The sequence below is a fragment of the Ranitomeya imitator genome, chromosome 8 (assembly GCF_032444005.1).
Source record: "Ranitomeya imitator isolate aRanImi1 chromosome 8, aRanImi1.pri, whole genome shotgun sequence".
NCBI classification, from domain to species: Eukaryota; Metazoa; Chordata; class Amphibia; order Anura; family Dendrobatidae; genus Ranitomeya; species Ranitomeya imitator.
In genome coordinates this window covers 92,531,580-92,553,531 of record NC_091289.1, presented here as the reverse complement: position 1 = coordinate 92,553,531, position 21,952 = coordinate 92,531,580, and the positions used below count along the sequence as shown (strand labels likewise).

Here is a 21,952-nt window from a genome sequence, read left to right as displayed (position 1 = left end):
GGAACTTATTTAGATGCCTAGTGAGCACTTTAAACCCTCAGGTGCTTCACAAATTGATCTGTAAAAATGAAAAAGTACTTTTGTTTTCACAAAAAAATTATTTTCGCCTCAATTTTTTCATTTTCACATGGGCAGTAGGATAAAATGGATCATAAAATTTGTTGGGCAATTTCTCCCGAGTACGTCGATACCTCATATGTGGGGGTAAACCACTGTTTGGGCACTCGGCAGGGCTCGGAAGGGAAGGCGCGCCATTTGACTTTTTGAATGGAAAATTAGCTCCAATTGTTAGCGGACACCATGTCGCGTTTGGAGAGCCCCTGTGTGCCTAAACATTGGAGCTCCCCCACAAGTGACCCCATTTTGGAAACTAGACCCCCCAAGGAACTTATCTAGATGCATATTGAGCACTTTAAACCCCCAGGTGCTTCACAGAAGTTTATAACGCAGAGCCATGAAAATAAAAAATAATTTTTCTTTCCTCAAAAATGATTTTTTAGCCTGGAATTTCCTATTTTGCCAAGGATAATAGGAGAAATTGGACCCCAAATATTGTTGTCCAGTTTGTCCTGAGTACGCTGATACCCCATATGTGGGGGTAAACCACTGATTGGGCGCACGGCAGGGCTCGGAAGGGATGGCACGCCATTTGGGTTTTTAAATGGAAAATTAGCTCCAATCATTAGCGGACACCATGTCACGTTTGGAGAGCCCCTGTGTGCCTAAACATTGGAGATCCCCCCCAGAAATGACACCATTTTGGAAACTAGACCCCCAAAGGAACTTATCTAGATGTGTGGTGACCACTTTGAACCCCCAAGTGCTTCATAGAAGTTTATAATGCAGAGCCGTGAAAATAATAAATACGTTTTCTTTCCTCAAAAATAATTATTTAGCCCAGAATTTTTTATTTTCCCAAGGGTTACAGAAGAAATTGGACCCCAAAAGTTGTTGTCCAGTTTCTCCTGAGTACGCTGATACCCCATATGTGGGGGTAAACCACTGTTTGGGCACACGTCGGGGCTCAGAAGGGAAGTAGTGACTTTTAAAATGCAGACTTTGATGGAATGGTCTGCGGGTGTCACGTTGCGTTTGCAGAGCCCCTGGTGTGCCTAAACAGTAGAAACCCCCACAAGTGACCCCATTTTAGAAACTAGACCCCCCAAGGAACTTATCTAGATATGTGGTGAGCACTTTGAACCCCCAAGTGCTTCACAGACGTTTACAACGCAGAGCCGTGAAAACAAAAAAAAACATTTTTCTTTCCTCAAAAATGATGTTTTAGCAAGCATTTTTTTAGATTCACAAGGGTAACAGGAGAAATTGGACCCCAGTAATTGTTGCGCAGTTTGTCCTGAGTATGCTGGTACCCCATATGTGGGGGTAAACCACTGTTTGGGCACACGTCAGGGCTCGGAAGTGAGGGAGCACCATTTGACTTTATGAATACGAGATTGGCTGGAATCAATGGTGGCGCCATGTTGCGTTTGGAGACCCCTGATGTGCCTAAACAGTGGTAACCCCTCAATTCTAACTCCAACACTAACCACCCCTAACCCTAATCCCAACTGTAGCCATAACCCTAATCACAACCCTAATTCCAACTCTAAGGCTATGTGCCCACGTTGCGGATTCGTGTGAGATATTTCCGCACCATTTATGAAAAATCCGCGGGTAAAAGGCACTGCGTTTTACCTGCGGATTTTCCGCGGATGTCCAGTGTTTTTTGTGCGGATTTCACCTGCGGATTCCTATTGAGGAACAGGTGTAAAACGCTGCGGAATCCGCACAAAGAATTGACATACTGCGGAAAATACAACGCAGCGTTTCCGCGCGGTATTTTCCGCACCATGGGCACAGCGGATTTGGTTTTTCATATGTTTACATGGTACTGTAAACCTGATGGAACACTGCTGCGAATCCGCAGCGGCCAATCCGCAGCCAAATCCGCACAGTGTGCACATAGCCTAATTCTAAAGGTATGTGCACACGCTGCGGATCCGCAGCAGTTTTCCATGAGTTTACAGTTCACTGTAAACCTACGGGAAACAAAAATCGCTGTACACATGCTGTGGAAAAACTGCACGGAAACGCAGCGGTTTACATTCCGCAGCATGTCACTTCTTTGTGCGGATTCCGCAGCGGTTTTACAACTGCTCCAATAGAAAATTGCAGTTGTAAAACCGCAGTGAAATGCGCAGAAAAAAACGCGGTAAATCCGCAGTGGTTTAGCACTGCGGATTTATCAAATCCGCAGCGGAAAAATCCGTAGAGGACCAGAATACGTGTGCACATACCGAAACCCTAACTCTAGCCCTAACCCTAACCCTACCCCTAACCCTACCCTTACCCCTAACCCTACCCCTAACCCTAACCCTATTCTAACATTAGTGGAAAAAAAAATTTTCTTTATTTTTTTATTGTCCCTACCTATGGGGGTGACAAAGGGGGGGGGGGGGGGGTCATTTATTATTTTTTTTATTTTGATCACTGAGATATAATCTATCTCAGTGATCAAAATGCACTTTGGAACGAATCTGCCGGCCGGCAGATTCGGCGGGCGCACTGCGCATGCGCCCGCCATTTTCAATCGGAGCGCGGGAGGGGTGGAACGGAGCACGGGGGGAGTGGAACGGAGCACGGGGGGGCTGGAATGGAGCACGGGGGGGTGGAACGGAGCACTGGGGGGGGTGGAACGGAGCACGGGGGGGTGATTGGAGCACGGGGGGGGTGATTGGAGCACGGGGGGAGCGGACAAGAGCACGGGGGGGGGAGCGGAGCACTGGACGGAGGGGAGCCGGAGCAGTGTACCGGCCAGATCGGGGGGCTGGGGGGGCGATCGGTGGGGTGGGGAGGGGGCACATTAGTATTTCCAGCCATGGCCGATGATATTTCAGCATCGGCCATGGCTGGATTGTAATATTTCACCAGTTATAATAGGTGAAATATTACAAATCGCTCTGATTGGCAGTTTCACTTTCAACAGCCAATCAGAGCGATCGTAGCCACGAGGGGGTGAAGCCACCCCCCCTGGGCTAAACTACCACTCCCCCTGTCCCTGCAGATCGGGTGAAATGGGAGTTAACCCTTTCACCCGGCCTGCAGGGACGCGATCTTTCCATGACGCCACATAGGCGTCATGGGTCGGATTGGCACCGACTTTCATGACGCCTACGTGGCGTCATGGGTCGGGAAGGGGTTAAAGCATGGCAAAAGTAAAAAAAAAAAAAAAAAAAAGTTAAAAAAATGTGAAAAAAATAAAAAAAATATAAAAGTTTATATCGCCCCCCTTTCGCCCCAATCAAAATAAATCAATAAAAAAAAATCAAATCTACACATATTTGGTATCGCCGCGCTCAGAATCGCCCGATCTATCAATTAAAAAAAGCATTAACCTGATCGCAAAACGGCGTAGCGAGAAAAAAATTTGAAACGCCAGAATTACGTTTTTTAGGTCGCCGCTACATTGCATTAACATGCAATAACGGGCGATCAAAAGAACGTATCTACTCCGAAATGCTATCATTAAAAACATCATCTCGGCACGCAAAAAATAAGCCCTCAACCGACCCCAGATCACGAAAAATGGAGACGCTACGAGTATCGGAAAAAGGCGCAATTTTTTTTTTTTTTTTTTTTAGCAAAGTTTGGAATTTTTTTCACCACTTAGATAAAAAATAACATAGTCATGTTAGGTGTCTATGAACTCGTACTGACCTGGAGAATCATAATGATCAGTTTTAGCATTTAGTGAACCTAGCAAAAAAGCCAAACAAAAAACAAGTGTGGGATTGCACTTTTTTTGCAATTTCACCGCACTTGGAATTTTTTTTCCCGTTTTCTAGTACACGACATGCTAAAACCAATGATGTCATTGAAAAGTACAACTCGTCCTGCAAAAAATAAGCCCTCACATGGCCAAATTGACGGAAAAATAAAAAAGTTATGGCTCTGGGAAGGAGGGGAGTGAAAAACGAACACGGAAAAACGAAAAAATCCCAGGGTCATGAAAGGGTTAAAGATAACCTCCCTTCAAAACCCAGATCTCCAAAACTCCTTGTTACAAGATCTACAAAAACTAATGCAATCAAATGTGATTTCTCAGGTGCCGAAGTTAGAGGAAGGACGTGGTCATTATTCACGCCTTTTTCTGATAACCAAGCCGTCGGGGAAAAACAGAATTATCATAAATTTGAAACCCTTAAACGAATCAGTCCGATACAGGAGATTAAAAATGGAGACAGTCAAATCAGTAACCCCCTCATCGGTCAAAATTGGATGATGGCGACTGTGGACCTGAGGGATTCGTATTACCATGTGCCAATCGATCCAGAGCACAGGAAATTCCTCAGGTTCGCAGTCTCCAAGGGTCACCAGATCAAACATTTCCAGTTCAATGTTCTCCTCTTCGGCATCTCTTCGGCCCCACGGGTTTTCACAAAGATTATGGCGGAAGTGATAATCTTCATCCGTCAACAGGGAATATGCATAGTGCCGTATCTAGACGACCTGCTTATCATGGCTCCACCTGCCTCCTGTCTGGAAACAGACGTATCAAAGTCCCTAGAGATATTACAAACCCTGGGTTGGATCCCAAATCTGGAAAGATCGGAGGTCCATCCCTCCACAAGAAGGAAATTTCTGGGGGTGCTACTGGACTCGGATGTAAGAACATCTTTTCTACCCAAAGATCATCAAATCAACCTTGTCCGCAAGGTAGCCAAGTTCAGAGGCCAGCGTGCACCGACCCTCAGAGAATCGATGTCTGTACTAGGGTCCCTGACCGCATGTATACAATCGGTTTCCTGGGCCCAGGCTCACACACGAACTCTCCAGACTTATATTCTCCTACATTCCAGGAGACGACAGACTCCATTGAGTCAGAAGATACTTCTCCCTGGCAATGTGAAATCAGCGCTAAAATGGTGGCTAGATTACCAAAATCTCCAGAGAGGGGTCAGCTGGGACCACCTTCCCCTAAAAACACTCCGCTCAGATGCCAGCAAAAGAGGCTGGGGTGCGGTGGTAGAGGGTTTCCACTTTCAGGGACAATAGACATCGAACATCAGCAGCAGCTCCTCGAATCTAAGAGAATTGAAAGCTGTGGAGGAGGCCCTAAAGGCATCATCTGCACTGATCAAAAATCATCACGTTCGTATTTACTCGGACAATATGACCACAGTAGCCTATCTACGACACCAGGGGGGGACAAAGTATGCCTCTCTAAAAGAAGTGGCTGCAAGAATATTTTTTTGGGCAGAGAAAAACCTTCTATCGGTCACAGCAGTACATCTGAGGGGATTGGACAACACTCAGGCGGATTTCCTCAGCAGGAAAGACGTTCATCCGGGAGAGTGGTCCCTAGACCAAGCAGTGTTTCAGTCCCTAACCGAAAAATGGGGTACTCCAGAGGTGGATTTATTCGCCAACAGGCAAAATACGAAGGTAGAAACATTTTTCTCCCTTCATCACAAGGACAAGGCACAGGGAATAGATGCCTTTTCACACCAGTGGAAATTCAACCTTGCATATGCCTTTCCTCCCATTCCCATGCTGGCGAAAACTCTGCAAAAAATCAGGACAAACGAAGTGACCACAATCTTGATTGCCCCATTGTGGACCGGGATGAGTTGGTACGGCGCCCTATTAGATATGCCCCTGGAAGGTCCCTGCCTTCTACCTCAAAAGACCGATCTCCTACACCAGGGTCCCCTACTACATCCGGACCTAAACAGATTGAACTTGGCGGCATGGCTACTGAAGCCACAATCTTAAAAGCTAAAGGACTTTCAGATGACGTAATCCAGACCCTTCAAAAAAGCAGAAAGGCGGTAACCAATGCCATCTACACTAAGGTCTGGAAAAAATTTACGTCCTGGTGCTCCCCAGAAGTTCCAGACCCCTTCAATCCTGATATAGCGAGGATCTTACAATTTTTACAGAAGGGCTTGGATATAGGCCTTACCCCTAGCACACTCAAAGTACAAGTATCGGCCCTTAGTAGCTTTTTTGACTCGAATTTAGCCAATCACCGCTGGATCAAACGATTTATGACAGCCACATCCAGAATTCGTCCTACACTCCGTAATAGGGTACCCTCCTGGGACCTCAATACTGTACTTAACGCACTAACCCAGGATCCATTCGAACCCCTGGATGCTATAACCATAAAAAACTTAACTTTTAAAACAGTCTTTCTAGTCGCAATCACTACGGCTAGACGTATTGGTGAATTACAGGCCCTGTCAATACAGGAACCCTATCTAACGGTCACTGCGGATAGCATTGTACTAAAACTAGACCGGTCCTTTTTACCCAAGGTGGTCTCGAATTTCCACAGAGATCAGGACATTCTACTACCTTCTTTTTGCCCAAACCCCTCCAACCCTAAAGAACAGACCTTCCACACCTTGGATGTTCGTAGGGTGGTCTTATTTTACTTACAACAAACTGAAACCTGGCGAATTGATCAAAATTTATTCATTCAGTTCTCGGGATGAAACAAGGGAAAGAAGGCGGCAAAAAACACCATCGCAAACTGGATCAAACAGTCTATTTGCTTGGCTTATTCATCGCAGGGACTGGATCCACCTGCCTCTCTGAAAGCACACTCTACCCGAGCAATGGCAACATCGTGGGCAGAGAGGGGGATTGCCTCATCAGAGCAGATATGCAGAGCCGCCACCTGGTCGTCCATCCATACGTTCACCAGACATTACCGGCTAAATTTCAATAGGGATTTAACGTTTGGCAGACGTATTCTGCAGGCTGTAGTCCCTCCCTAGAGAAATTAGCTGTTGGTAATACTCCGAAGTGGCTGTCGTGGAAGGTGACTAGAGAAAGTAGAATTATTCTTACCGTTAATTCGGTTTCTAGGAACCTTCCACGACAGCACTAATTTCCCTCCCTACCTGATATTCTTATTGGATGATTCCTGCACTTTTGTGGAAACTATACATGCTACTGTGTCCAGGAAAACACTGGCGGTGCAGGAAGGGGAGGGGTATTTAACCTCTTGTGTTCCTGTCCCTTATTAGGGCGGGGAAGACAACCTCCGAAGTGGCTGTCGTGGAAGGTTCCTAGAAACCGAATTAACGGTAAGAATAATTCTATTTTTTTTTTACATTTACACTGGTAACCAGGGTAAATATCGGGTTACTAAGCGCGGCCCTGCGCTTAGTAACCCGATGTTTACCCTGGTTACCAGTTAAGACATCGCTGAATCGGCGTCACACACGCCGATTCAGCGATGTCTGCGGGAGATCCAGCGACTAAATAAAGTTCTGGCCTTTCTGCTCCGACCAACGATGTCACAGCAGGATCCAGATCGCTGCTGTGTGTCAAACACAACGATATCGCTATCCAGGACGCTGCAACGTCACGGATCTCTAGCGATATCGTTGTTAAGTTGTTCAGTGTGACGGTACCTTTAGGGTTGGAATTAGGGCTAGGGTTGGAAATAGGGTTAAGATTAGGCTTGTGGTTAGGGTTATGGTTAGGGGTGTGTTGGGGTTAGGGTTGTGATTAGGGCAGCGTCGGACTGGAGTACCTTGGGCCCACCAGAGAAAAATCATTCTTGGGGCCCACTATGCCGTTTAAAAATACCACACAGGATAGATCCTATATACCACCCCATACACGAGAGCTGACAGATCCTCTATATACTACACCACACAGGACAGATCCTCTATATACTACACCACACAGGAGAGCTGACAGATCCTCTATATACTACACCACACACGAGAGCTGACAGATCCTCTATATACTACACCACACAGGATAGATCCTCTATATACTACACCACACAGGAGAGCTGACAGATCCTCTATATACTACACCACACACGAGAGCTGACAGATCCTCTATATACTACACCACACAGGATAGATCCTCTATATACTACACCACACAGGAGAGCTGACAGATCCTCTATATACTACACCACACAGGAGAGCTGACAGATCCTCTATATACTACACCGCACAGGAGAGCTGACAGATCCTCTGTATACTACACCGCACAGGAGAGCTGACAGATCCTCTATATACCACACCACACAGGAGAGCTGACAGATCCTCTATATACTACACCACACGGGAGAGCTGACAGATCCTCTATATAATACATCACACAGGAGAGCTGACAGATCCTCTATATACTACACCACACACGAGAGCTGACAGATCCTCTATATACTACACCACACAGGATAGATCCTCTATATACTACACCACACAGGAGAGCTGACAGATCCTCTATATAATACATCACACAGGAGAGCTGACAGATCCTCTATATACTACACCACACGGGAGAGCTGACAGATCCTCTATATACTACACCACACGGGAGAGCTGACAGATCTTCTATATACTACACCACACGGGAGAGCTGACAGATCCTCTATATACTACACCACACGGGAGAGCTGACAGATCCTCTATATACTGCACCACACGGGAGAGCTGACAGATCCTCTATATAATACACCACACGGGAGAGCTGACAGATCCTCTATATACCACACCACACAGGAGAGCTGACAGATCCTCTATATACTACACCACACAGGAGAGCTGACAGATCCTCTATATACTACACCACACAGGAGAGCTGACGGATCCTCTATATACTACATTACACAGGAGAGCTGACAGATCCTCTATATACTGCACCACACAGGAGATCTAACAGATCCTCTATATACTACACCACACGGGAGAGCTGACAGATCCTCTATATACTACATTACACAGGAGAGCAGTAATGTAAGTCCAGTGTGTGTAGTAAAATACTTACCGGTGGCCATATTCCACTGCAATGAAGACAGAAGCAACGACACAGCGACAGAAGACGGCGACTGCTGCGTATTTTATTACGCGCAGGGAAGCTTTCTGTTGGGGGCGAGACATTGTTTTTATTAGTATGATTTTGGTATAGATGTGATTTTTTTTCATCACTTGTTATAGCTTTTTTTGTGGAATTGTGGCGACCCGAAAAAAGGACATTTGGAATTCTTGAGTTGTTTCTGTTTATGGTGTTTACTGATCGAGTTAATTGTTTTTATATTTTGATAGATCGGACATTTCTGAACCCAGCAATGCCAAATGTGTTGTTTTTTTATTTTTTAAATATATTTATTTTCTATTGACTAAAAAGGGGTGATTTGAACTTTTAGGAATTTTAGCCCCCTTAGAGGACATGAGGATGCGATCATCCGATCGCATGTGCTATTATATACACTGATGCCACAGCATCACTGCAGATAGCAGAAATCAGAGTCTCCTTTAAAGCCTGGCCACAGGAAGAAGACCTCTGGCTGTCATTACAACCCATCGGTGACCCACGATCACATCATGGGCGCCAATGGGTGAGAGAATGATGCGCACGCATATTGGCATGTGTTATATGCTGCTGTCAGAGATTGACACTGGCATTTAACACGCGCCATACATGTAAGGCAGATGTCGTAAAGGTGTTACCTGAGGACCCCCTTCACCACTGTGTCACCTCTATTTTCCTGTGGGCTCCCTTCACCACTGTGTCACCCAATATCCTGTGGGCCCCCTCCCCCACTGTGCTACCTCTATTTTCCTGTGTGTCCCCTCCCCCACTGTGTCACCTCTATTTTCCTGTGGGTCCCCTCCCCCACTGTGTCACCTCTATTTTCCTGTGAGCTCCCTCCCCCACTGTCACCCAATATCCTGTGGGCCCCCTCCCCCACTGTGCTACCTCTATTTTCCTGTGGGCCCCCTCCCCCACTGTGCTACCTCTATTTTCCTGTGGGCCCCCTCCCCCACTGTCACCTCTATTTTCCTGTGGGCCCCCTCCCCCACTGTGTCACCTCTATTTTCCTGTGGGCCCCCTCCCCCACTGTCACCTCTATTTTCCTGTGGGCCCCCTCCCCCACTGTCACCTCTATTTTCCTGTGGGCCCCCTCCCCCACTGTGCTACCTCTATTTTCCTGTGGGCCCCCTCCCCCACTGTCACCTCTATTTTCCTGTGGGCCCCCTCCCCCACTGTCACCTCTATTTTCCTGTGGGCCCCCTCCCCCACTGTGTCACCTCTATTTTCCTGTGGGCCCCCTCCCCCACTGTCACCTCTATTTTCCTGTGGGCCCCCTCCCCCACTGTCACCTCTATTTTCCTGTGGGCCCCCTCCCCCACTGTGCTACCTCTATTTTCCTGTGGGCCCCCTCCCCCACTGTCACCTCTATTTTCCTGTGGGCCCCCTCCCCCACTGTCACCTCTATTTTCCTGTGGGCCCCCTCCCCCACTGTGCTACCTCTATTTTCCTGTGTGTCCCCTCCCCCACTGTGTCACCTCTATTTTCCTGTGGGTCCCCTCCCCCACTGTGTCACCTCTATTTTCCTGTGGGCTCCCTCCCCCACTGTCACCCAATATCCTGTGGGCCCCCTCCCCCACTGTGCTACCTCTATTTTCCTGTGGGCCCCCTCCCCCACTGTGCTACCTCTATTTTCCTGTGTGTCCCCTCCCCCACTGTCACCTCTATTTTCCTGTGGGCCCCCTACCCCACTGTGTCACCTCTATTTTCCTGTGGGCCCCCTCCCCCACTGTGCCACCTCTATTTTCCTGTGGGCCCCCTCCCCCACTGTGCTACCTCTATTTTCCTGTGGACCCCCTCCCCCACTGTCACCTCTATTTTCCTGTGGGCCCCCTCCCCCACTGTGCTACCTCTATTTTCCTGTGGGCCCCCTCCCCCACTGTGCTACCTCTATTTTCCTGTGGGCCCCCTCCCCCACTGTCACCTCTATTTTCCTGTGGGCCCCCTCCCCCACTATGTCACCTCTGATTTCCTATGGGCCTAGTCAGAGAGGGAAAGGGGAGCCACAGTAAAATAGAGGTGGATGACACAATAGGGGAGGGGGTCCACAAGAAAATTAGAATATCACTGTGGGCCCCCTCCCCTAACTGCCTCTGTGCAGGCATCATAGAGTTATTTACTTACAGTTACAGTGACTCTGACTGCAGCCATCAGACTCCTTCTGCTCCACTGCTGCTTGGGTAGGACTGCTGACCAATCACAGCACAGCTCCTTGCCTGAGCTGTGCTGTGAGCTCACACAAAGAAAACTAACGCTGATTGGCTGAATTGCAGCCAATCAGCGTTTACACTGCTGCCCAGGGCTTTGTGGATTGTGGAAGAGGAGCAGAGATCATACCCAGCACAGGAAACAAGTGACTGAGGCGGGCGAGCTGTGTGCTGTCTGCTCTCAGCCTCACAGTCAGCTGTTCCTCTGACTGCTGCCTGGAGTGAGGGTCGGCACTCTGCACACAGCTCTCCTGGCAGAGTAATGGCAGCGGCAGCAGGTGATGTGAAGGAGCTGCTCCTGCACTTTCCATCACCTGTGCAGTCTGCCAGCTGTGCCGTCTATACAATAAAGTGCGCACTACTGTGCGCAAGCTATGAGCATGCAGGGCAGGCACAAATGAAGGAGGCAGGAGATGGGGGGCGGGGCCCACCGGAGGATTCTCCGGTGTCCCGGTGCCCCAGTCCGACCCTGGATTAGGGTTATGGCTAGAGTTGGGATTAGGGTTAGGGATGTGTTGGGGTTAGTGTTGGAGTTAAAATTGAGGGGTTTCCACTGTTTAGGCACATCAGGGGTCTACAAACGCAACATGGCGCCACCATTGATTCCAGCCAATCTTGTATTCAAAAAGTCAAATGGTGCTCCCTCCCTTCCGAGCCCCGACGTGCGCCAAAACAGTGGTTTACCCCCACATATGGGGTACCAGCATACTCGGGACAAACTGGGCAACAACTATTGTGGTCTAATTTCTCCTTTTACCCTTGTGAAAGCAAAAAAACTGCTTGCTAAAACATCATTTTTGAGGAAAGAAAAAAATTTTTTATTTTCACGGCTCTGCGTTATAAACTTCTGTGAAGCACTTGAGGGTTCAAAGTGCTCACCACATATCTAGATAAGTTCCTTTGGGGGCTAGTTTCCAAAATAGGGTTACTTGTGGGGGCGTTTACTGTTTAGGCACATCAGGGTCTCTGCAAATGCAACGTGACGCCCGCACACCATTCCTTCAAAGTCTGCATTTCAAAACGCCACTACTTCCCTTCTGAGCCCCGACGTGTGCCCAAACAGTGGTTCCCCCCCCCCACATATGGGGTGTCAGCGTACTCAGGACTAACTGGACAACAATTTTTGGGGTCCAATTTCTCCTGTTACTCTTGTGAAAATAAAAAATTGCGGGCTAAAAAATTATTTTTGAGGAAAGAAAAATTATTTTTTATATTCACGGCTCTGCGTTATAAACTTCTGTGAAGCACTTGGGGGTTTAAAGTGGTCACCGCACATCTAGGTTTGTTCCATGGGAGGTCTAGTTTCCAAAATGGTGTCACATGTGGGAGAGCTCCAATGTTTAGGCACACAGGGGCTCTCCAAACGCGACATGGTGTCCGCTAACGATTGGAGCTAATTTTTCATTCAAAAAGTCAAATGGCGCTCCTTCCTTCCGAGCCCTGCCATGTGCCCAAACAGTGGTTTACCCCCACATGTGAGGTATTAGTGTACTCAGGAGAAATTGCCCAACACATTTTAGGATCCATTTTATCTTGTTACCCATGTGAAAATTTAAAAATTGGGGCTAAAAGAAATTTTTTTTTTTTTTTTTAAAAAGTACTTTTTCATTTTTATGGATCAATTTGTGAAGCACCTGGGGGTTCAAAGTGCTCACTATGCATCTAAATAAGTTCCTTGGTGGGTCTAGTTTCCAAAACGGGGTCACTTGTCGGGGAGCACCAATGTTTAGGCACACAGGGGCTCTCCAAACGCGACATGGTGTCCGCTAAAGATTGGAGCCAATTTTTCATTGAAAAAGTCAAATGGCGCTCCTTCCCTTCCGAGCCCTGTCGTGCGCCCAAACAGTAGTTCCCCCCCACATGTGGGGTATCGGCATACTCAGGACAAATTGTACAATAACTTTTGGGGTCCAGTTGCTAAAAGATCATTTTTGTGATTAAAAAGTTAAATGTTCATTTTTTCCTTCCATGTAGCTTCTGCTGCTGTGAAGCATCTGAAGGGTTAATAAACTTGAATGTGGTTTTGAGCACCTTGAGGGGTGCAGTTTTTAGAATGGTGTCACTTTTTGGTATTTTCAGCCATATAGACCCCTCAAACTGACTTCAAATGTGAGATGATCCCTAAAAAAAATGGTTTTGTAAATTTTTTGCTGCAAAAAATGAGAATCGCTGGTCAACTTTTAACCCTTATAACTTCCTAGCAAAAAAAAATTTTGTTTCCAAAATTGCGCTGATATAAAGTAGACTTGTGGGTAATGTTATTTATTAACTATTTTGTGTCACATAACTCTCTCGTTTAACAGAATAAAAATTCAAAATTTGAAAATTGCGAAATGTTCAAAATTTTCGCCAAATTTCCGTTTTTATCACAAACGCAGAATTTATTGACCTAAATTTACCACTAACATGAAGCCCAATATGTCACGAAAAAACAATCTCAGAACCGCTAGGATTCGTTGAAGCGTTCCTGAGTTATTACCTCATAAAGGGACACTGGTCAGAATTGCAAAAAACGGCCAGGTCATTAAGGTCAAAATAGGCTGGGTCATGAAGGGGTTAAGAAACACTAAAAGAGATCAAGAACAAAAAATGTGGTTGTCAGTAATAGTTTTTTTTTTTTTTTTTAACCAAGCATAGGGGAAAAGTTATGGAATCACTCAATTCTGAGGAAAAAATGATGGAATCGTGAAAAACAAACAAAAAAACAATCCAACACATTACTAGTATTTTGTTGCACCATCTTTGGCTTTTATAACAGCTTGCAGTCTCTGAAGCATGGACTTAATGAGTGTCAAACAGTACTCTTCATCATTCTGGCTCCAACTTTCTCTGATTGTTGTTGCAAGATCAGCTTTGCAGGTTGGAGCCTTGTCATTGACCATTTTCGTCAACTTCCACTAAAGATTTTCAATTGGATTGAGATCCGGACTATTTGCAGGCCATGACATCGAACTTATGTGTCTTATTTCAAGGAATGTTTTCACAATTTTTATTTTCCTGATCACTGGTCTCATGCGTTGCAATACACATTAATTGCATTGCACGAGACCTGTCAGTTTTACACTGTCAGATTGCATGTTAAGCTCATCTGCTGGCTGAGTCTAACAGGCCACTGTAGCTGGCAGGCCCGAAAGTCATCGCGTGGCCTCTAGTTGCCATTACAAGGAACAGATCTCAAGCAGTGTGATCACATCTCATCACGTGGGGCGTCAGACAGGTGAGTAAAGCTCTCCCTCTCACTATCTTCTAAATGCTGGGATTGCAGAATCTAGAAGATGGCAAAGGGTTAATATCATTGGGAGCAGATCCAATCAGGTCCTGATGATATCACCTGTCTGATCTACCGTTCTGCACTAGAATCGTATCGCTTGCAGGAGTGCTGTGAGACTGCCTACCATAGACAAACGTCGGCATTGCACATAGTTCTGCAGGCGCCAATGTTTATCTACAGTGGGCGGTCGTGAAGCTAAGATCCATGTTAAGACTTGTTTCGTTTGGAAGGGATTGTTCCGATACATTTGTGCTATTTTCAATGAGACTAATCAACTAACTTTATTTCCCTTTCTTGTATAGGTTGTAAAGGAGTTCAAGTAGAAGAAATTTGGAGTTTAGAGCAAGAACACTTTGAAGATCTACAGTAAGTTCAACTATTTTTGTTTTACACTGTTTACGCTATTTTTATGGTATTAAACTACTCTTAGGCTACTTTCACACTAGCGTTGTTTTCAATACGTCGCAATGCGTCGTTTAGGGGAAAAAACGCATCCTGCAAAGTTGCTTGCGCCGTGTTGTGGCGGACCGCCGGGAGAAAAAAAAAAGTTAAATGTAACGTTTTTTTGCTGCCGACGAACCGCTTTTTCCGACCGCGCATGCGCGGCCGGAACTCCGCCCCCACCTCCCCGCACCTCACAATGGGGCAGCGGATGCGCCGGAGAAATTCATCCGCTGCCTCCGTTGTGCAGCGCATCAAACGCTAGCGCCGGAATCTCGGCCCGACGCACTGCGACGGGCCCAATCCGACGCTAGTGTGAAAGTAGCCTTAATGGGGTTGTCCAGGTTTGTTATTGTGTGACTGCAGACTAGTGAATCCTCACAGCTAGAGCAGCAAGGATCCTCTGGCGCCAGCTGGAAGACCAGGTTGTCATGTGGCTGCAGATATGCAATATGCATTCTCCCATCCACTGTCTGACTAGCTGTGTATGGCGTCACTCAATTTACTTGTTTAGTGGCCATAACAATGATGTGATGTTTCTAGCGTCGGTTCTCCACTATCAAGTGTTTTGAAGCTCTATTGCTATGAAAAGCCGCCACATCTAAGATAGCAATTGCATGGTATGCTATTGAAACAGAGGATATCTGAGTCGTATGTTTCTGATGCTTGTATTGTTCTGAGTCCATAGTTGCTGTGAGTGAGGCTAGGTCGAAGGCCAGGAGAGAGAAAGGCATGACAACCTCCAGTGACTTGTTGGTTGAGTGGGACGGCCTTCAGAATTGGAGTTGGGGGAAACAAAGGTGCTTAATGCCGGTTTCTACTTTGTATATAGGATTTAGTGGCGCTGGAGTGTAACGGGGTTTTTTGCTGCTCCGACTCTAGACAATAACCACAGGGTTGTCAAAGTAGATAGAAATGTAATGGGAATAGATTTGCGCTAATAAACCCACTGCAGGTAAAAAAAGGTGAATATGGGGGGAATTTACTAATAATACTCAGCAAGGTACATAAAGTGAAAATACAGAAACAATACTGATAATATCCAAAGATTGCTGTAAAGTATTGCCCAGTGTCAAAAATAGAAACTGCAGAAAATAGCTGTAAAAAATGGTGGTTAATTCAATTACTGTCAAATATTGCAATTAGCCCAGTAAGAGAAAGATACATAAATGAAAAGAAGCTGTAAACAAGCTGCAAAAAGATAGGCTGCAAAAAATCTGGATGTTATTAGCCGTGAAGCATATAGTTAAATTTACCATATGAGGGTAAGTGATGAGTCCCGGCAATTAGAGTTGTCCAAATACTCCTGATTCTAGTGTCTAAAGAAGACATGGTGCAGCTAGTAGATAAATGTACAATTCCGTGGGCAGAGCTGCCCTGGCCGGTGGCAGCTATTCCGGGTGATATCTTCGGCAGCAGGCTGCGATCCAGTCACATGGAGATGCGCTGCATGTATAGATGAATAGATGATGCAGGGCTCGTAGGACGCAAGCTATCCACAAAGCTGCTATATGCGAAGCCGTCAGCGGGGGGGATCCTGTCACTCCGGTTGGTAGCTGCGTCCTGGCGGTGAGCGATAGAATCAGGACCTGTGTGACACGACGGGTCACGTGACACCGCATGACCAACGCTGGGTAAGGATTGCAGAGGACCACAAAGCATCCATGGTTTCTACTTTGCATATAGATTTTGTAGAATAATTCTTTTGTATGGATCATCGTCCGAATGGGAAACCAGTTTAGTGGTTTTGTATGCTGTTTGCTTTGCGGTTTCAGAAGTTTGGCAAGGTGTTTTCTATTCTGTCCTTCCCTCCTCAGTATTACTCTTTAAGGCCGGAGTGACACTAAACGTATGAAAAATAGGTCTGATTCTCCCTGCCGAGAGTCGCACCAGTGTAATGTGAATGTTATGCGAGTACAATACGATTTTCATGATTATAAAGAAAGCAAGCGCACCACTATATACAAAGATACCAGAGGAAAAGGAAAACTTGGGGTGCAAGCTCAGTGGTAAACAATAATGGCCAAAAAAGAGAGAAAGCATCACTGCAATAAATGCACACCACAAGATTGTATAGAAAATTATTTAACAGTATATTTTATTGGTATGCCACACAAAATATTAAAACATAATTAAAACCAGACAACAACCAATCCACTCAGAAAAATAAGTACATGTTATAGTGCCCAATATACACAGATATGCATATAAACCAATCTCAGACCTACTGGCTCATGGGGCTATGTGGTGCAACTCTGCAAACCTAGCGTCGACTATAACATGCTTATCAAGGAAAAGGGCCCCCCAAGGTAGGGAAGGACCCTATAGGTAAGGCCACAGAAGATGACCAATGACAAGATATATAAAAAAGGGTCATCTGCATAATGCAACCAAGAGAACTCAGTAAAAGCCTGAAAGGTAAAGGGTTAAATTACCAAATGCTCCACGTGTGAAAGAGGGCAAGACCCCTCCAATGCAGGAGCTGAGTGGAATGAAGACAGTGGCCCCACGCGTATCGTCCTAGTAGAAAGGGCTTCGTCAGGGGAGGTGGTGGCACACACACCAATGCACAAATAAATAGCAGTATGTGGAGTTGCCATAATTACCTGATGAAAAACCGGTGTGCATGGATAGAGGCAACCCGGTGAGGGGGAAAAAAAAATGTGCACATGAGACCGGTACCAGAAAGTGGCCATGCACGCTGGAACGCAGGACCTGTCAGGGCGCCTGTGTGAAGTGGAGCGCAGCAAAGTCCAGCGCCATTGCGCAGCTGCAGATGCTGGGGCGCGGGTCCACTCAAGGTGCATCCAGCGTCTTTGTACATAATTGTGCATGATCAATACATGTTCACCGAGCACAAAACGCCCTGTGAAACGCCTGTATAGTTGCCTTGCGCTCTACTCTATCAGGCGCCTGCGCAAAATAACGCGCCGCAGAGTCCAGTACCACGGTATTTAGTACGCATAGTTAATGTATGCTTCAGGGCTGTGGAGTCGGTAAGCCACAGTTGCGACTCCGACTCCTGGATTTTATCAGGTTCCAAATCCGGCTCCGACTCTGACTACTTCATAAATGGCCAATTCGTAACAATAAATTTTCTGTTGTCAAATATTAATTATTCAGTTTCTCACCATCACATTAGTAATCAGACCACTTAGAGCAAAAACTATATTTATTAGAATACAATTAGAATATAGCAAATAACTTTTATAAACTTTTATAAACTCTTGTAAGTAAATATGCAATAAACACTGTTATGCAGTTAATAAGAAGAAGTCTATAAATTTTTCCTCAGAAAAAGTATTGCCCCTGTCAGATCCTCCTTCATGGATGCCCTCAAATCTGATCTAATTATTTTGAGAGCAGAGAACAACCTCTCTAAACTAACTTGGGTTGGTGGCACAGCAGTAACCACTCTGGCAACATCTCTGACAATGTCAGGATACAGAGGAATCGCTTGTTGCACTGTTATTTTTGATGAACGGTCAAATTTCTCAATTTCTTTTAGTGCACATGAAGAATTCTGATGAAATGTACTGGCTGTGTTCTTTGATGGGGATGACTCTTCTATGCGGGAACGCTTTGCACGGTCCTTGTGATCCAAATATTTTTCGAAATTAAATTCTTCATCAGTTGATGAGGGTAAAGATGTGGCAGGACGACCAAATTCTTCTTGTTCCTCCTGACTGTTCTGCAACCCTTTCATCCTTACTGCTATTTCAAACAGAGCTTCTTTTCCTTTAGTTAGCTGTTGATCATCTAGAAGAATCCGATGCATTGGGTCTACATAAACAGCTGCCAAAAGAATTATTTTGTAATAGTAGCTCCTCTAGCTCCTCTCTCCGTTTCATTGATGTAGCAATGCCACTTGCAATTAACCCTCCTCTTTGGGACAGGCGAACCATCAGGTTCTTCCACTCCTTTAAGAAAATACCTGGAGTTAAGTCCTCTGCTTGTAATTTTTTAGTCACTGTAAATGGGTGCTCTAGCAATTTTTCCAGCTCAGTCACCTGATTCCACTGACTTTCATTTAGCGTCAGTTGAGTGTTAGCTATGTCTACAAGAAAGGTTTTCAGTTCAACCAAGCGCTGAATCATTAAGTAAGTACTGCCCCATCGTGTGGCTTGATCAATAATTGCCCCTATTCCAGCACGTCTCTTCAAAATTGAGTCAACTTTAGGGGTTCTGGCAACAGTAGCCAATTTTCTCACCTTGCCAATCAGTGCAGCAGCATGTCCTTCTTGCAGGCTGTCTCTTATAGCCAGCTGTAGCGTATGCACAACACAGCACATGTGATGAATGAAAGAACGTATTGACACACAGTTTCAACAAGATCATCTAAACTATCATGTTGCTGTTCATCTGAAGCAACTTTAGTTTGCTCCTCAGTTACAATACTGTGTTCCTCTATTTCAAACATTTCTGTGTCTGTGGACCCAGAATGTTCTTCTAGCTGCTGGTCACCATCATTACTCTCATTCATTCGCTTAATAGTACTTATATTTGAAGCATTGTCCGTTACGACAGAAAGAACTTGCTCTTTTTTAAGTTCATAGTCTTGCAGAACCTTTTCCACCAAGACCTGGAGAAACTCACTGGTGTGATGAGCTTTGGTGTCTTTTACTGCCAATGTCTTGGTAACTCTTTCATTTTTGTCACAAACAAATCGGACATTGAAGGCAAAATAGTTCACTCTGTGACGTGTGCAAGATACCATTTTAAGAAACAGAAAGCGTCCCTTGAGAGTTTTTTTTTTTTTTTTTTTAAAGTTCTTCCTTTTGTTTAAAAGCTTCTTCGATTACTAATTTTCTAATTCTCTCTCTCTCCAGAGAAACACCAAGCTTGTGGGCCATTTCCCCATTCAGACACACAAAGGCTGGTCGTGAAAATAATGAAATAGGCACACTATCCTTTACAACAAGCTCTATGATCTGTTTTTAAATGTATCTACTGTCATTGTCACAGTAACTGTCACTGACAAAATATTTTGCAACTGATGGCTGCAAAGTTCTCTGCTGCTTTGGCTGGAAGAGCTGGGCACTGGTTCATTGGTTTGGATGCAGTCTTTCTCATCCACTGCTTTCAGTACTTGTGGATGAAAGCGCTGTAAATGTCTCTTTAGATTAGAAGCTCTGGTAGGAACATTTTTATCTTTGCCTGAATATGCCCTGATCTTGGCCTCACAGCATTTGTTTTCGTCTGGATCGTTTGTCATACACTGACAGACATAATGTTTTCTATCTTGAGTGATGGTGAAATGTTCAAATACAGCTGATTAAATATGACGCTTCTTTGACATTCTCAGGTTTTTAATTCTGCATTAACACTCCAAATGACAATTGTTTTTCCTACAAACAATTGTACAAAATTATTGCCATGTCGTACAACTAATATAGTGTTCAGTAATACTGTTATTACTCATGTACTCACAGTTAACTGATGCAAAGTTTGTTGAAAGGATAATATTTCTTACAGTCTTCCTCTTCTGAGTAGCAGCTGTGAGATGCTTGGAAGACGCACACCAAACATCTAGTCTAGAGGAGGAGCTTTACTACTAAGAATTTGCAACACATTTTCACTTTCAGTTTCATACATTGTAAGTAGGGGGGTTGGGGCAGCATGAGGTTAACCAAGTATAAGATTAGATAAGGGCAGTGGAGAACAGTGACACACCAGAAGTAAGGGTACCGTCACACTAAGCGACGCTGCAGCTATACCGACAACGATGTCGATCGCTGCAGCGTCGCTGTTTGGTCGCTGGAGAGCTGTCACACAGACAGCTCTCCAGCGACCAACGATCCCGAAGTCCCCAGGGCCGCGCTTAGTAACCCGATGTTTACCCTGGTTACCAGCGTAAACGTAAAAAAAACAAACACTACATACTTACCTTCCGTGTCTGTCCTCCGGCGCTGTGCTTTCCTCTGCACTGTCAGCATCGGTCAGCCGGAAAGCAGAGCGGTGACGTCACCGCTATGCTTTCCGGCTGGCCGGCGCTCACAGCCAGTGCAGAGAAGCACAGCGCCGGGGGACAGACACGGAATGTAAGTATGTAGTGTTTGTTTTTTTTACGTTTACGCTGGTAACCAGGGTAAACATCGGGTTAATAAGCGCGGCTGTGCGCTTAGTAACCCGATGTTTACCCTGGTTACCAGTGAAGACATCGCTGGATCGGCGTCACACACACCGATCCAGCGATGTCAGCGGGAGATCCAGCGACGAAATAAAGTTCTGGACTTTCCTCAGCGACCAACGATCTCCCAGCAGGGGCCTGATCGTTGGTCGCTGTGACACATAACGATTTCCTTAACGATATCGTTGCTACGTCACAAAAAGCAACGATATCGTTAACGATATCGTTATGTGTGACGGTACCTTTAGAAATGTCTCTATCTCCAGCAGAACTGCTTATTACTGTTGTTCATAGTTTGATAGAACATATATATTTGAGTAAGATTTATAAAATTCATATGAAAGTTCAGTTATGAAATATTAATACATTTTTCTCTAGTAACCACCACGACAGCACACCTGGAGGATGTTACCCCTTTCCTAATAGGGACAGGAAATGACAAGAGGTTAAATAACCCCTCCCTCATCCTCCCCCTCAGTGTTTTTTCCTGTCCCTACTAGGGATGAAGAGGTCATCCCAGGTGTGCTGTGCTGGCAGCGGTCACCAGGGGTGAAAGAGATTCTATGCCGGGCAGCTGGGGAGCAGATTTACCTCTCTTCCCCGAGCGCTGCTCCCGTCTCCTCCGGACTCGGGACTTCCGCCACCAGTCCGCACCGACAAGGCAAGGTCTGGGCGGCATTCTTCGGCTGGAGGCCTCTCTGAGCTCTCCAGCCCCTCTCCTCCTCCAGCGCTGTGCGCGCGATGAGGACTTCCGGTCTGAAGCCGGCGGCAGGAAGTGACGTCAGACGCCGGCCGGCTTCAGTATTCAGGAAGCTCCTTTGCGTTCCACGCTGGAACGCATGTCAGATAGCGTGGATGTCGGCGGCCTTTCTCCCCCCACATCCGGACATTGGAGGAGGAGGTCCTCTCACAGGAGGACAGGTGCTGTGTCCGGTCGCCTATTTAAGAGCCCCGGACAAGAAGACGTCTCAGGTAAGACCACTGTGTGGTGAAAATCATGGAGACGTCTGCCTCGCGCTCTGCTCTTGCAGATCCCAGCACCATCCCGGCCCCAGT

General features: G+C 45.9%; 1 protein-coding gene across 3 annotated transcripts in view; it reads left to right on the top strand.

Moving 5' to 3' along the window:
- The window catches only part of UCHL5 (ubiquitin C-terminal hydrolase L5), a 421,169-nt gene that overhangs the window by 28,938 nt on the left and 370,279 nt on the right, over positions 1-21,952 (top strand). For all 3 annotated transcript variants that reach the window (XM_069737165.1, XM_069737164.1, XM_069737163.1), the window contains exon 2: positions 14,628-14,691. In XM_069737165.1, the coding sequence (XP_069593266.1) occupies positions 14,628-14,691 (64 nt within the window). The remainder of the gene's footprint in view (positions 1-14,627; positions 14,692-21,952) is intronic.